The 15,713-nt window shown below is 44.0% G+C and overlaps 1 protein-coding gene across 1 annotated transcript; it reads left to right on the plus strand.

Moving 5' to 3' along the window:
• The first annotated feature begins 2,829 nt into the window (after window positions 1-2,829).
• On the plus strand, window positions 2,830-4,699 carry LOC125524942 (cytochrome P450 71A1). The gene is made up of 2 exons (XM_048689974.2): window positions 2,830-3,851; window positions 3,984-4,699. The coding sequence occupies exons 1-2, from the start codon at window positions 2,922-2,924 to the stop codon at window positions 4,590-4,592; spliced, it is 1,539 nt and encodes a 512-aa protein (XP_048545931.2). The 5' UTR covers window positions 2,830-2,921; the 3' UTR covers window positions 4,593-4,699.
• Window positions 4,700-15,713: the final 11,014 nt, after the last annotated feature.

Genomic DNA, 15,713 nt, shown 5'->3' on the forward strand with positions numbered 1-15,713 from the left:
TGCCGGCTAAGCTGGAATGTATGTGTAACAGATGCAACATCGTCACATAACTTCTCTTAATATGATACATGAAAAAATCTAGATGATTTTGACATTGTGGGATCAATAAATTTTTTACATGAGAGTAGTTGGTACTTGGTAGGCCAAAAACATTCTTTCCCAAAAGTATAACACGGGACATTCTAGTTAGGTTATTTTAGAACTCACTTGGTAGGTAGATTGGACTTATGACCTTAGAACTTATTTTTTTGCGAGAAATTTTCAATCTATTCATCTTCAATCATGACAGTATAACGAATATTAGAAATAATAGAAATTACATCCAGATCCGTAGACCACCTAGCAACGACTACCAACACTAAAGCGAGCCGAAGGCGCGCCGTCGTCATCGCCCCTCCATCGCCGAACTTGGGCTCAACTTATTGTAGTAGACAGTCGGGAAGTCGCCGTGCTAAGGTCTCGTAGGACCAGCGCGCCAGAACAGCAACCACCGCAGATGAAGAATAACGTAGATCAGAAAGATCCAATCCGGAGACACACGAACATAGACGAACAACAACGAGATTCGAGCAAATCCACCAAAAATAGATCCGCCGGAGACACGCCCACCAACGATGCTAGACGCACTGCCGGAACGGGGGCTAGGCGAGAAGACCTTTATTCCATCTTCAGGGAGACGTCGCCGTCTCGTCTTCCTGAGCAGACACAAACCCTAGCAAAACTCGAAGAAACGACTAAAAGCGAAGCCCTACCGCCGGCCCTTGCCGAGATCCACCGCGCCCCCATCGCCCTAGGGCCATCGGACAGGAGGCGGACCTGCGGCAGCGACGGCGGCAGCCAGAAACCCTAGCATTTTTGTGGAGGAAGGAGGAGGCGGCGGCTAGCCAAGAAAGCACACATTATGAATTTATGTTGTTATTTATACTAGTGGGTCTTTTATTATATATATTTTTCCAAAATAAAATACATTTTTCAACCTTATTAAGGGATGAATATATTGAGATTTTGCGTTGAGCTCATACACGCCTAAAGAGGTTTGTCTCTAACTAATGGCATTCGTGCCGTCCAAATTTAACCGGCGCGTGCGTATTTAATCTATGTGTAGGCAACAGAAAGAAAATTTACAATAAAGAAAAGGTGTAAGGATGAACACGTCGCTTCAAAGAAAAACTCTAACATGAAAAATTCTTGGAACAAAATATCTAACTTGGAGCTCCAAGCTAACTCACATGTATGTGTAATCCAATACACAAATGAAAGCCTTTGCATAGTAGTAATAAATGAGATAATCATAAATCAATCTACTCCATAATAGATAGGCAAGCGGGTAGATTTAAATACAGAAGAACATGCGCTTGAAGCATCAAATAGAGGTGTTGATCTTTCTTTATTACTACGGACAGGGGTAAATGAGAGTGAGATGTATAACGGATGAAATAAAGATAAAAATGATACCATCTATATACTCCCTCTGTAAGAACCTTTAAGCAACGAAATATTTTGATAATTATATTTTTAGTATTAAAAAATAGTAAAATATCAAACGGTACAATTGCAACACAAGGACAGGTGGAGGAAGAGAACACAAAGTTTTATCGTGATTCATTGAGTTCAATTTACTTAATGGTGACACTTTCCTAAGACATCGCATGTAAAAGGAGAAACTTTGGCAAATAACAAGTAGGACAAGAAAAATTACAAATTAATAACATCAGTCTTCTATGGTCACACAACAAGCGTACAAAAGTTCAATCGAGTGTATTAAAGACACCTTATTTATTTATAATTAATATGTTTAATAGTTTATATGATAAATCATTACATTAAAAAAATTATTGACCCCTTAAAATAGATTTTTAATAATAAGAATGTAAGATAGCTTACCTTAGTTTGAATCGTAAATTTTACTTGTAGCTCGAGATTCAAAAATAATAACTTCAGTTATGGTAATGTTAACGGTCCAGTTGATAGCCCGGTTTCTATTAACCTTTTTTAGAGGAGGTATATATTAACTATTTATTATATTTTTATTATTTTATTTATTATTATTATTATTATACTACCAATTATGAGTTGAAGTAATAACTGAACTCTTGTTATACAACAAGTGAAATTATTATTTACTCCAGGACATACTCGGTGCCACTGATGCTCACTCAGCACTTTTTTGGTTTTGAGAATTTGACGCTCACTCAGCATGGGGTATATCTTTGTTCGCAGTTCCCAGTTGAGCCAGACTCGTAGCCCAGCTTGACACAGTAACCCTAACCCAAGGTTTTCGCAAAAGTGGACTTGGCCCAGCTGCCGCCTCCAGTAAGGCCTTGTAGGAGATGCTCAGGGAGGTGATTAGAAAAATAAACTGAGATTTTCTTAAGCATCGGTGCTTATTTCTACACGAGACACGCTTAGTTAAGCGTCTACTCTGTACAAATAAATATCAATATTTAAAAAAAGCCTAATTTATTTTTCTAAACACCTCCTCTAAACACCTCCCATTGTATAAGGCCTAAGAATGCATGGGCCTTCGTTTCGCTAAGCTGATCACGCCAACACGCCGCCGCACGCCTGCGACTGCGTGGCTCACCGCTCACGTACGGATCTTGGCCGGTTAGCATCGGTGCATGCGGGTCGACGACGTTGCGGATAAAGCGGCAGATTTCCGCGGCCTCCCCGCCGTCCAGCAACGCATTACCGAGCGGGACACGCATGTTTGTCGTCGTTCTCCTTCCGTGCGCCAGATGGCCGACGGAACGCCACAGATTCTTCCGGCGAGCCTTATCTCGCGTCGACATGCAAGCTTCTCTCGGTCCGTACACGTTGCACTCGCACGCCTGCGTACGCATGCTCTGTTAAGTTAAGGCGCCGTGTGCAAGCGTGCTGCAGTCTTGTGGCCTTGTGGGACGAACGCTCTGCTAGCGCTCATGGCTTCTCCTCAGCTCGACAATACCCTAGTCCTCTGCCTCGTCTTCGTGGTCTCTTGCCTGGCCTTCGTCGTTAGAGGTTTCAGAACTAGCGGCAAGGATGGCGACGCTCGTGCAGCACCGCCTTCGCCTCCGGCGCTGCCCATCATCGGCAACCTGCACCAGCTCGGCACGGGCCAACACCACCGGAGGCTGCAGGCGCTGGCCCAGAGCTACGGCCCGCTCTTCCTCCTCCGCCTCGGCTCCGTGCCCACCATCGTGGTCTCCTCCGCCTCCCTCGCGGAGGCCGTGCTCAGGACCCAGGACCACGTCTTCTGCAGCCGGCCGCAACAGCACACGGCCTGCGGCACGCTCTACCGCTGCAGGGACATCGCCTTCAGCCCCTACGGCGAGCGGTGGCGTCAATCCCGCCGCATCGCCGTCGTGCACCTACTCAGCGCCAAGCGTGTGGACTCCTTCCGCACGCTCCGGGAGGAGGAGGTCGCGCGCTTCGTGGGACGGATCCGCACGGCGAGTGGCGCCCAGGAGAACGGCGGCGAGCGCCGGGGAGTCAACGTGACCGAGCTCATACTCAGCTTAACCAACACCGTCATCTCGAGGGCGGCGTTTGGGAACAAGCTCGGAGGAGTGGAACCAGGGATGCTCCGGGATATGATGGGAGAGATCAGCGATCTGCTCGGTACGATCGCCGTGAGCGACGTGTTTCCTCGACTCCGTTGGGTGGACTGGGCGACGGGGCTCGACGCGAGGGTGAAGAGGGCGGCGGCTAAGCTCGATAACATTCTCGAGAAAGCGGTCCAGGAGCACGAGAGAAGCAAAGGAGACGACGACGGCGAGGCTGGTGACCTCCTGGACGACTTGCTCTCGATCGTCAAGGATGGTGACCAGGGGTTCAAGCTGGACCGGACTGATGTCAAGGCAATCATCTCGGTAAGCCCTAAGTCGATCAACAGCATGTTTAATTACCCCTAAAAAACAGCATGTTTAATTACCTTACCTGCTAATAGGAGGGCACCACTAGCATAGTGTTAAGTGCTAACACGACTCTCTTAATTATGGCAGGACATGTTCCTGGCAGGAACAGACACGACTTCTAAGACGATAGAATGGACCATGGCCGAGCTTGTCAAGAACCCAAGTGAAATGGAGAAGGTGCAGCAAGAGGTGAGACGGGTTGTCGGTGCACGAGCAGGAGTCATGGAGGAGGATGTGGAGAAAATGAGCCTCCTAAAGGCGGCCATGAAAGAAGCACTGCGGCTGCACGCGACGGTGCCACTCCTCGTCCCGCACGAGTCGATCAAGGACACCTGGCTCCACGGCTACTACATCCCGGCAAAGACCCGGGTCATCGTCAACGCATGGGCGATTGGGAGAGACGGCAAGACGTGGGAGCACGCCGAGGAGTTTCGGCCGGAGAGGTTCATGCGGGAGAACATCGACTATGGCGGTAGGGACACCCGGTTCATACCTTTCGGTGCCGGAAGGAGGGGATGCCCCGGCGTTGCCTTCGCAACGCGTCTGGCCGAGCTCACGCTGGCAAACATGATATACCATTTTGATTGGGAGCTGCCGGACGGGCAGGACCCTGAATCGTTTGAGATCATAGAGTCCAACGGGATTTCTCCTGGCCTTAAGTCTGCCTTAATCCTTACTACCACGAAACCACTCTAATATCTGTTGGAAGAGGTGTTTCCTTACTGCTTTGCCCATGGCCACTTTGCTCACTTGATCTATTGGCTTAGCTCACTTTACCTTTCAAATATTTTAGACTGAGATAACCTTCTATGGCCTTCCTTGTTGGCTTCGGTCGAAACAGTTGTTGGCTTGCTGCAGTGAAAAGAGGTAATTACACCACGGGTGCTTGAACTTGCCACAAATGTGTACTTTAGTGTCTGAACTTGAAAAATACATTGAACTGGTTTCATAACTTGACATGGACGTGCAAATACGGTTCACATCTTATATGTATACGTCCACGGCCCTGACGAGGCACCCCAAATGTCCTGGTTTATGTGGAAAAACCCCTGGAATTGTTTGCACGTCGAAACAGTTGTTGGCTTGCTGCAGTGAAAAGAGGTAATTACACCACGGGTGCTTGAACTTGCAACAAATGTGCACTTTAGTGTCTAAACTTGAAAAATACATTGAACTGGTTTCATAACTTGATATGGACGTGCAAATACGGTTCACATCTTATATGTATACGTCCACGGCCCTAACGAGGCACCCCAAATTTCCTGGTTTATGTGGAAAAACCCCTGGAATTATTTTCTCCTTACATAAAAGACCTCAGTGAGACACAACAAAACTAAAAATTACTAATTGGGTGAGGGATCGAACCTGTTACCTGTGCCTCTCATGTGGGAGTGGCTAACCAGCAGACAAGTTGAAATTTGTTGTCATATATATATTCACATGCTTTTTATACAGCAGGTTGAACAACATAAACAAATTAATTTATTCGATCAAAAATAGTGCCTGGTCAATTATTTGAACCTGCACCCTAATACTATATAGCGGCCACAAATACCACTCCAACCAAGAACATGTAATTTTACAAAGGATAAATTTCTCTTTATATAACATAATGGCTCGTGTGGGTAAAATGGACCATTTTCAACATTTCAGTTTTTCCAGTTTTTGTAAAAATATGTAAATTATAATTGTGTGTTATAAATGATATAGTCCCTCCATTCCACAATGTAGTGCTTCCTCTATCCCCGTGCTTCAACTTTGACCGTAAATTTAACTACCAAGACCGATTGCGGCGGGAGCAAAAAATTATATCAGTGAATTCGTATTCGAAAGAAGTTTTTAATTATATAACTTTTTCTCCCGCCACAATCGGTCTTGTTCGTTAAATTTGTGGTCAAAGTTCGACCTCGGGAAGTGCGGGCGCACTATATTTTGGAATTGAGGGAGTATATATATAATTAAATTAAAGTACATTAAAAATTCATATGATTTAATAAAATATATCCACAAATAATTAAAAAATATATGTTAAATATTAAATGAAATTAATTTTACAATTTTTAAAAGTGCTCACATTTTTAATGAAATATTAAAGTAACTTAAGAAAGTTTTGTATATTTAAATAGATTCCCATATAATTCTAAACATTTCCATGTTATAAATAAAATATTTATGTAGTACATAAGAGTGTTCATACTTTAAGAAAAAAAGTGTTGTTTTAAAAAGTTTATATAATATATAAAAGTTTGTGTGTGTTTTAAAAAAAGCGAACCTAGTGCGCCCTCAGATTGCAGATCCTCACATGAATAATATTTGAATAAAATAGACATTTTTATAGTTCGTAAATATTTAAATTGTATGTATATGTTTTAAAATAACACATGAATTATTTTTAAAATGGCATGTAAAATTTAAATTCTTTTTGAAATCAGGTTCGCTATATAGTCATAAATATTAATTGTACTTAGAAACATGAGACCTTTTTGGTAGAAGTGATATCCAGGGCTGATATGTAACATTTTGTCGGATGTTTGGGTCACAGACCCGACACTATTTTTTGCTGGATTATTAAATTCCTTTAATTTATGTTGTTTCGCCTAGTGTATATAATGGTCATGAATCCAGTTTTGACTATACAACTGTGCTGCCGTTGACTGGCTAGCCGCGAGCTAACAGTAGTTCATTGGTTCGATTCCCTACCAGTCTAGCTTTCAGTTTTATTTCAACCGTTTATCTGTGAGGTCCTATTTCTAAGAAAATAGTTTTAAGGGGTTTTCCAAAAAAATAGGCCGCACGCCCTGTCATTCAATAGCTGACAGCGGGCCCCATGCCACGCCGGAATGCCTTGTTAGCATCGTGTGCGTATACAGAAGAGATTTGAACTGTATTTGCACGCTCATACCAAGTTATGGAACTAGTTCAATGTATTTTTCAAGTTTAGCCACTAAAGTGAACATCCGTGATAAGTTCAAGCACCAACGGTGGACCTCCAGTGAAAACGTTGTTGTGCCGAGGAAGCGGTTGTGATGAAGGTTAGTTGTGGGGCAATGTTGTTGTGAAAAGGCTAAAATGTTCCTATAGTGCTAAGATCAGTTGAGCAATGAAACATGTGATCAATTACATAACGGGATGCCTTCCGGGAGGTGTCTGTTGAAGAAGAGGTGTCTCCCCATTCATTCATCTTGTATATAAGTGAGTCTCCCGCATTGCAATAAAATGAGAGAATCATTCACACTCTTCATTTGTCTACTTTGCTTTCGCTCTATAAAACGTTATTTGCACGTTCATAACCGAGAGCGACTTGGCCGCACAGAAAAGAAAAGATGGAAGGGCCTCCGCGGCAGTTCCATCTAGCGCACGGGCAGGACCCTGAGTCGTTCGATGTTATGATTCCAACGGGATTTCTCATGTCCTCAAGTTAATCCTTACCACGAAACCAGTGTAATATCTGTTGCAATACGTGTTTCGTTACTGCCTTGCCCATGGCCACTTTGCTCACTTAATCTATTGGCTTAGTTCACTTTACCTTTCAACTATTTTGGAATGAGATAACCTTCTATGGCCTTCCTTGTTGGCTTCGGTCGAAATAATTGTAGACTTGCTGCAGTGAAAACGTTGTTGTGCCGAGGAAGCGGCTGTGATGTACGCAAAAAAAAAAAGGAAGCGGTTGTGATGAAGGTTATTTTTTTTTAGAAATGGAGGACCTTCGGTCTCTGTATCTCGACAATGCATGCAGCGACTTTATTAATTATTCATACAAGACCTTATAAAGTCATACAACAATAAGACTAAAGCCATCGTCTAGACAATATTTGTCGCTACTCCTATCCAGTTGATATAGAGATGCCGATAGTCTGGGCCTAATACCAAACAAACCTCGCAGCCAAACCTAACATCTAAGACCTGAGGTCCCAACCAGGACGCCTGCCGGGCATGGGGCACCCATCAGTTCGGCGCACTCCTCAACCAGGACGCCTGCCGGGTATGAGGCCGCCGCAGCCACCTGCCATCAATTCATCTTCAGTGATGTACTGCTGCATCTACCTTGCTCGGTCTAGCTGCCGTCGGCGCCACCACGACGCCAGACAATGCCACCATTCTGCGCTCGTCCATCATCACACGCCCACCGACGAGATCCAGCTGCTCCATGCCGCCGAGACCCGCCGTCGTCGACACGAGAGAAGGCACGCCACACCACCTCACGCCTCTTCCATCCGGCGCCGCTCCACAAACGATGCCCCCAATAAGGAACACGACACTGCAGCGCCTCCATCATCCGATCCGGAGATCTTAGGATTTCTGCCGGAGCGGCACGAGCAGGTTGACGATAGTTGCTTGACGATGCCTTCATCAAGGTAACGACGTAGATGCCGTCACCGCCCGCCATGACCGGAGTCGGCTCGCTTTTCACCGGCGACAATGTCTCCCCAACTCGCCGCCGGTGCTAATGGTGGGATCCAAGATCCGTCACTACCAGCCTGGTCAACCGCCTTCGGTGGAAAGGCAGCCACCACCACCATGCCCGGGCCAAGAGACCCGGACGTCCTTGTGCTGCGAAGATTACCCAAGGGGATCTCCTCTTGCCATTGTCGAGACGAGGTGCAGCCGCAGTGGATCTCGATCTAAACCCTTTGGGCCCAGATCAGATCTCATCGCAGCCAAATCTCATCTGTCAAACGGCCGCCGGAGATCTCCTGGCCACCGCCAACCCGCTGCGCACTGTCGTTGGAGGAGGAGGGAGATGGATGCCGCTGCCCCCACGCATTACCACCGGCCGAGATCATTACGAAAGTGGATGTGAGTGGGTGAGGAGTGTTCAGATCATTGCAATTTGATAATTAATCATTTGTTTTGACTCTGATTTAGTTATAAATGATTGAGTTGTAAGTATGTTGCTTGTTATTGTGTCAACTGGACAATAAGTAACCAGTTTTACAAACAAAAAGGTTTGTTTTACAATCTTTAGAGTATTGACGAGGAATTTGCTATGTATTTATTTAATATAAGCAAAAAACAAAAACATATTTGTTTAGAAATAGTTGCAAGTCTATATCTATATCTATACCTACTAATAAAGCAAGATGTGTTCTCTTGAAATTTAGGGTTTTTTAATAATTCGTACTCCCACCATTCCCTTATACAAGGCCACTTTGTTTTTCGTGTTAAACTTTGACTTATAATTTTGATCAACAAAATATGGATTATATTTCATAAAATATATATCATAGAAAAGTTTTTTGAAATGTGCATCCAGTGAAATACTTTTTGTAACATATAACTCAGTTATTGTTGGTACAATTAATGATCAAAATTAGACATAGAAATATGAAGTGTTCTTGTATAAAGGAATGGAGGGAGTACTTAGTCAAATATAGCTGTCCCCTGCTAGTAAACAACAAAGAGAGCTCAGCCTAGTGGTTCTCCCGTCACGCTGTCGACCTTGGTGTCCCAAGTTTGAATCCTGGCTCTCCATTTTCGTTTGGACACTTCCATTTTTAGTGTTTGCTTTTTTAGCAGTTATCTGGGCCGCCCCGCTAAGGGTCTCTTGCGAGCACGAGCAGCCCTAAATGGGTGATTCAAGACCCGAATAGGAGTCCCCATCCTACCATTAGCAAGGACCAGCACATATGTCCGTGCGTTGCAAAGGGAGAGATTTTTTTGTGAGAAGCAACGAAAGAGTCCACTAAAAACGGTCTCCGCGGTGGTGTGGCGACGGAGCTTGGAGCGATGGTCTTCTCGCGGGTTAGGTTTGGCCTTCGAGATCTTGATAGTGGTCGGGGCGGCATGGCGGCGACCACCCAAGTCGTGTTTTTTCTTCCTCTGGGTCCGCCTCCGTGTCAAGGTTGTGGCTGCCTTCACATTTGGTGGTTGCACAGCAACCTTCGGGGCACAATTACTTCGGCCACTCTCTCCTATAACGGCATAACCAGATGGATTGTGCATAAATCTCATTTCATTGTCATAATTAGCGCATAACCAGGCGGTTCCTTCTTTATCAGCATTTATTTTTTTCGATTATTTTAGCGCTTATGTGCCTATAGTTTTTTTAGTTAGCGTCGAACTAACATATTCTCTTTTATTGACACGTGTACACAATTTTAGTTCAATTAGATCCGACTAGCATATTCTCTTTTATTGTCAAATAATGCATGGGACACACCACAGTTCGTGTCTGAGCCAGCCCATTGGCAGGTACCAAAACGACATGTGTTTGTAATGTGTGTGTAAAGAATCCAGAGAAATGATGAGTTGAAGGATCGAACTCAAGACCTCAAAAACTCGACCACATGTTGCCAGCTACACGAACAAACGGGCTTTGCTAACCAAAGGCCAGCCGAACATTTAAGAACATACTATGGTGTTAGATTCAAAATATCTATTGATTTTTCTGAACTTTTGAAAATTATATTAATAATTATGAATTTCCTAATATTCTTGGAAACATGAACATTTTAGAAATCCCGAACACTTTTCAAAAATACAAAGATTTTTTTTGAACATTTTGTTCAATTTTGGAAAAATACAAACATAATTTGAAACATATTTTTTTAAAAAAATCACAAAATAAATTGAAATCATGAACCTGTTATATAAATACGAACGTTTTTTGCACTTGTGAACAGTTTTTTAAAATGGGAACATTTTTTGGACACTGATTACAATTTTAGGAATGTGCTTTTTAAACATGACCATTATTTTGAATTTGTGAGCATTTCACTACAACAAGAATAATTTCCAATTTTGGAACATTTTTTAAATGCAATTTTATTTAGAAAATATCGACAATTTAGGAAAGTACAAACATTTTTTAAAAATACGGTATTTTTTCTAATTTTAAACAAATTTTGGTATAAGAACAAAAAATTAAAGTTCCAAACATTTTCAGAACGGGAACAAATTTTCGAATTCTAAACATTTACAAAAAATGTAAAAATGAAATTTGAAATGCTTTCTGAAAATTTTAAGTTTACTAAAAAGGGAAAAAGAAAAAAATGGAAGAAAAAAGGTACAAATAAATAGGAAAGAAACAGAAAAGGAAAAATGGAAACAGAACACGGAAAAATGAAAACGGACCGGCCCAGTCTTGGGGCACCCTGTGCGAAGCTTCGAAATTGCCGCAGCGTCCGACAAATAGGGTTTTCCTAGCTGCGTAAGCTGGCTTCGCTGGGCCACAGCACGCATGGCCCAAGTACGAAATTCGTGACAAAAATTGAGTATCACCTTGGATAGAAAAAAATCATTTTGGTTGTGAACGGATGAAAAAATCTAAGAAATGTACCTTGCCAGATCAGTAGGTAATAGATATACATATACATATCAAAATCACTAGTTAAGGAGTACTCCCAAAGATCACTCCCTCTTCTTAGGTTGTGACAAGTGACACACTGCATGGTCGCCACTTATCGCAACTGGAGAGTTTTCTTTTTTTCTTAGATTCGTTTTATTTCTTAAACCGTGCGTAAATCTCGAACCGTTTTACCATTCAATTCCTCGCGTCAAGATTTTCCGGACCATATCCCATGTTGATAGGTTTCGACAATCTTTTTTTCAGAAAAAAAGAGACCAAAAAACGAACCAGGAGCATCTTTTTTCCCTTTCCAGAAGCCGTTTCCGAGAGGCACGGCCGTGCCTCTCGCGAAAGTAAATCCATACCTCTCACGGAAACAAAACCATGCCTCTCATGAAAGAAAGAAAGAAAAAACATGTTTTCTCGTTTCTTAGAGGCACAGCCGTGCCTCTCGCGGAAACAAAATCGTGCCTCACGCTGAAGAAAACCATGCCTCTCATGGAAGAAAAAAAACGTGATTTTCTGTCATTTCTGAGAGGCACGGCCGCGCCATTCGCGGAAGCCAAACTGTGCTTCCCGCGGAAGAAAACCCATGCTTCTCAAAAAAAAAAACGTGTTTTCACAAAAAAATGACTTTTTTATGTCGAAAAGCTAAAAAAGACAGTTGAAAAACTCAAAAGTCGAAAAAACCCAAAAAAACAATCTAAAAAGCCAGAAACACGTGCGAAATAATAATGTATTAAAAAATCTAAAGAAAACTTCCAGAGCGCGACATGTGATGACAGTTAAGAGCATGCTAAATGATGTGCTCTCAGTCCATCTCATATAATCATGGAAAGGCTTTCCAAAAAGCGCTCATCAACTATTTGCTTCCAATGGCTATAGGTAAGCTCCTAGTGTCAAGTCCAAAACGATTTTGCAAGAAGGTGACATGGGCCAAGGCTGCACGTACACATCCACGCGTTTTGGGCACTGATCAATTTCCTTTACACCATCATCAAGCCGTTTCATTGCTTGAAAAAACAACTCGTTTCATTACTTCAACGAAACCAATGCTCAAGCCTACAATGTTGGGTGTTGCCTTGTTGGATAAAGGCATCGCCAACGCGACCTTCAACCCGCTCGCATCTGTCCAAACTACACCTGGGCATTTCCGAGCAGGACCGGGTTTCAAAAAGCATGACCACAAAATCCCAAGCCCGGCCTGGCCTGGCCCGCAGCCCGGCAAAATGCCTACTTTTTTGTATTATAAAAGGTAAAATAATTATTTCCAAAGATTAATATTATAATGCTATGCCTATATTTTAAAAAACAAACTTGAAATCATGTTTTGCCATGCTTTTCGGGGCTTCAGGCTGGAAAGTAAGGTCCAAGGCCGACCCGCATGTCGGGCTTTGGGCCGGGCCTATCAGGTTGGGCCACCCATGCCTAGGTTTAGTCAAGACCAAGTGGTCCAGGCACATTTTGCCAACTAACGTGGTACCACATCTGTGAACCGGTTTGGATGTTCGTTTTCCACAAATCAAAGGCAAATTAGGTTGCTATGCGGGCGTCTGACCGCTCCCACGCACACATCGGACACACCAAAAACCTTCTTCGGCGCAAAGCGATTGCCGCACATTCATGCTAATCGGCACTGCTCTAGAGCATCAACACCACATTCCTGCTGATCCAGAGCAGACATGACTTCTAACTAGATCGACATTGAAGTGGTGCACCAGCCAAGAGTGCCACCCACACGCACGTCCGGGTGTTTGTATCTATTCAATGCTGGAGCGACGTGGTGTGACTATTCTCTCCGCATTCAAACATGATGCATGTTTGTCCGCCTGCCAACATCAAATAAGTGTGATTGCTGAGAAACCCACTCGGACGCTCACATTCACATCACCCGTCGCTTGGACTGGCCGGCGCCCGCTATTTATACGTGGCCAGGCCGGCACAATCCGCACTGCACTACAACTCCGCTCCCGATCTCCTACGTGCACCATGTTCGCCATTACCTCGAGCTCCAAAGCGTTGTAGGATAGCCTCTCCACCGAACGGAAGTAGAAGCTGGCTGGAATTGTGGCCACTGGCAAGTCCGTCGTGCCAGTCAGATAGAGGTTGGCTTAACGACACGCTTGCCAAAGGACAACGGTGTCAACGAGACGATGGACGAGGCGTACGACGATGAGTCGGCGCCACCGCCCTCACTGGTGCATGGCTACATCACCTTGGAGCAGGCGCGGGCACACTTCAATGTCGTAATGGTGGTAGACCAGCCGACGCTACCGGTGTTGGTATTCTGGCAGGTGCAGAAGGACCAAAGCTACAACCTTCGGCTCCTCGACGAGCACCGGCTCGCGGAGGGGAAAATCGCTGGCGCGTAGATGAACGCCAATGCCGTTGTGGCATGATCGTAGAGGATCCAAGCTTCCTGGATGATCAGCGGGTGCTGTAAATCTCGAACCGCAACTGGGGAGTTTCCCTTTTTTATAGATTCGTATTTCTTAAACCGTGCGTAAATCTGGAACCGGTTTCCCGTTGAATTCCTCACGTCAAGATTTTCAAGACTATATCCCATGTTGATAGGTTTCAACGATCTTTTTTCCGGAAAAACTGAACCAAAAAACGAACCATGAGCATCTTTTTTTCCTTTCCAGAAGCCGTTTCCGAGAGGCACGGCCGTGCCTCTCGTGAAATCAAATCCATGCCTCTCGTGGAAACAAAATCATGCCTCTCACGAAAGGAAGAAAGAAAAAACACGTTTTTTTTATTTCCTAGAGGCACGGCCGTGCCTCTCGCGGAAACAAAATCATGCCTCTCGTGAAAACAAAACCATGCCTCTCACGAAAAAAAGAAGTGTTTTTTTGTCGTTTCCGAGAGGCACGGCCACGCCACTCGCGGAAGCCAAACAGTGCTTCCTGCGGAAGAAAAACCATACCTCTCACAGAAAAAATGTTTTTTCGTAAAAAAAGACTTTATGTCAAAAAGCTATGAAAGGCAGCTGTAGAAACCAAAAATAAAAAAAACCCAAAAAACAATCTAAAAAGCCAGAAACGTGTGCGAAATAATAATGTATTAAAAAATCTGAAGAAAACTTTCAGAACGCGACATGTGATGACAGTTAAGAGCATGCTAAATGGTGTGCTCTCAGCCCATCTCATATAATCATGGAAAGGCTTTCGAAAAAGCGCTCATCAACTATTTGCTTCCGATGGCTATAGGTAAGCTCCTAGTGTGAAGTCCAAAACGAATTTGCAAGAAGGTGACATGGGCCAAGGCTGCACGTACACATCCACGCGTTTTGGGCACTGATCAATTTCCTTTACACCATCATCAAGCCGTTTCATTGCTTGAAAAAACAACTCGTTTCATTACTTTAACGAAACCAATGCTCAAGCCTACAATGTTGGTCGTTGCCTTGTTGGATAAAGGCATCGCCAACGCGACCTTCAACCCGCTCGCATCCGTCCAAACTAGACCTGGGCATTTCCGAGCAGGGCCGGGTTTCAAAAAGCGCGTCCATAAAGTCCCAAGCCCCGGCCCGGCCTGGCCCGCAGCCCGGTAAAATGCCTATTTTTTGTATTATAAAAAATAAAATAATTATTTCCAAGGATTAATATTATAATGCTATGTATATTTCTTTAAAAAACTTGAAATCGTGTTTTGCCATGCTATCCGGGGCTTCAGGCTGGAAAGTAAGGTCCAAGGCCGACCCGGATGTCGGGCTTCGGGCCGGGCCTATCGGGCTGGGCCACCCATGCCTAGGTTTAGTCGAGACCAAGTGATCCATGCACATTTTGCCAACTAACGTGGTACCACATCTGTGGATCGGTCTGGATGTTCGTTTTCCACAAATCAGAGGCAAATTAGGTTGCTATGCAGGCGTCTGACCGCTTCCACGCACACATTGGACACACCGAAAATCTTCTTCGGCGCAAAGCGGTTGCCGCACATTTATGCTAATCGGCACTGCTCTAGAGCATCAACACCACATTCCTGCTGATCCATAACTAGACCGACATTGAAGTGGTGCATGCTATCTCTTGAGCACTGCGTTGGATTTCCCCGAAGAGGAGAGGATGATGCAGCAAAGTAGCGTAAGTATTTCCCAAAGTTTTTGAGAACCAAGGTATCAATCCAGTAGGAGGCTACGCGCGAGTCCCTTGTACCTACACAAAAATAATAGCTCAACGCAACCAACGCGCTTAGGGGTTGTCAATCCCTTCACGGTCACTTACGAAAGTGAGATTTGATAGAGAGGATAGATAATATTTTTGGTATTTTTGGTATAGAGATGCAAAATAAAAAGTAAAAGGCAAAGTAAAAGCAAAGCAATAATAAAGTGATGGAGATTAATATGATGAGAAAGAGATCCGGGGGCCATATGTTTCACTAGTGGCTTCTCTCAAGAGCATAAGTATTCTACGGTGGGTGAACAAATTACTGTTGAGCAATTGACAGAATTGAGCATAGTTATCAGAATATCTAGGTATGATCATGTATATAGGCATCACGTCCGAGACAAGTAGACCGACTCCTGC

Source organism: Triticum urartu, chromosome 1A (assembly GCF_056163025.1).
Source record: "Triticum urartu cultivar PI428250 chromosome 1A, HENAU_Tu73, whole genome shotgun sequence".
Taxonomy (NCBI): Eukaryota; Viridiplantae; Streptophyta; class Magnoliopsida; order Poales; family Poaceae; genus Triticum; species Triticum urartu.

Excerpts from the sequence above, each read along its gene's own strand:
- LOC125524942 (XM_048689974.2), top strand. The coding sequence starts at position 2,922 with ATGGCTTCTCCTCAGCTCGACAATACCCTAGTCCTCTGCCTCGTCTTC. Across the intron at positions 3,852-3,983 it reads ATGTCAAGGCAATCATCTCG|GACATGTTCCTGGCAGGAAC; the intron begins GTAAGCCCTAAG and ends TAATTATGGCAG.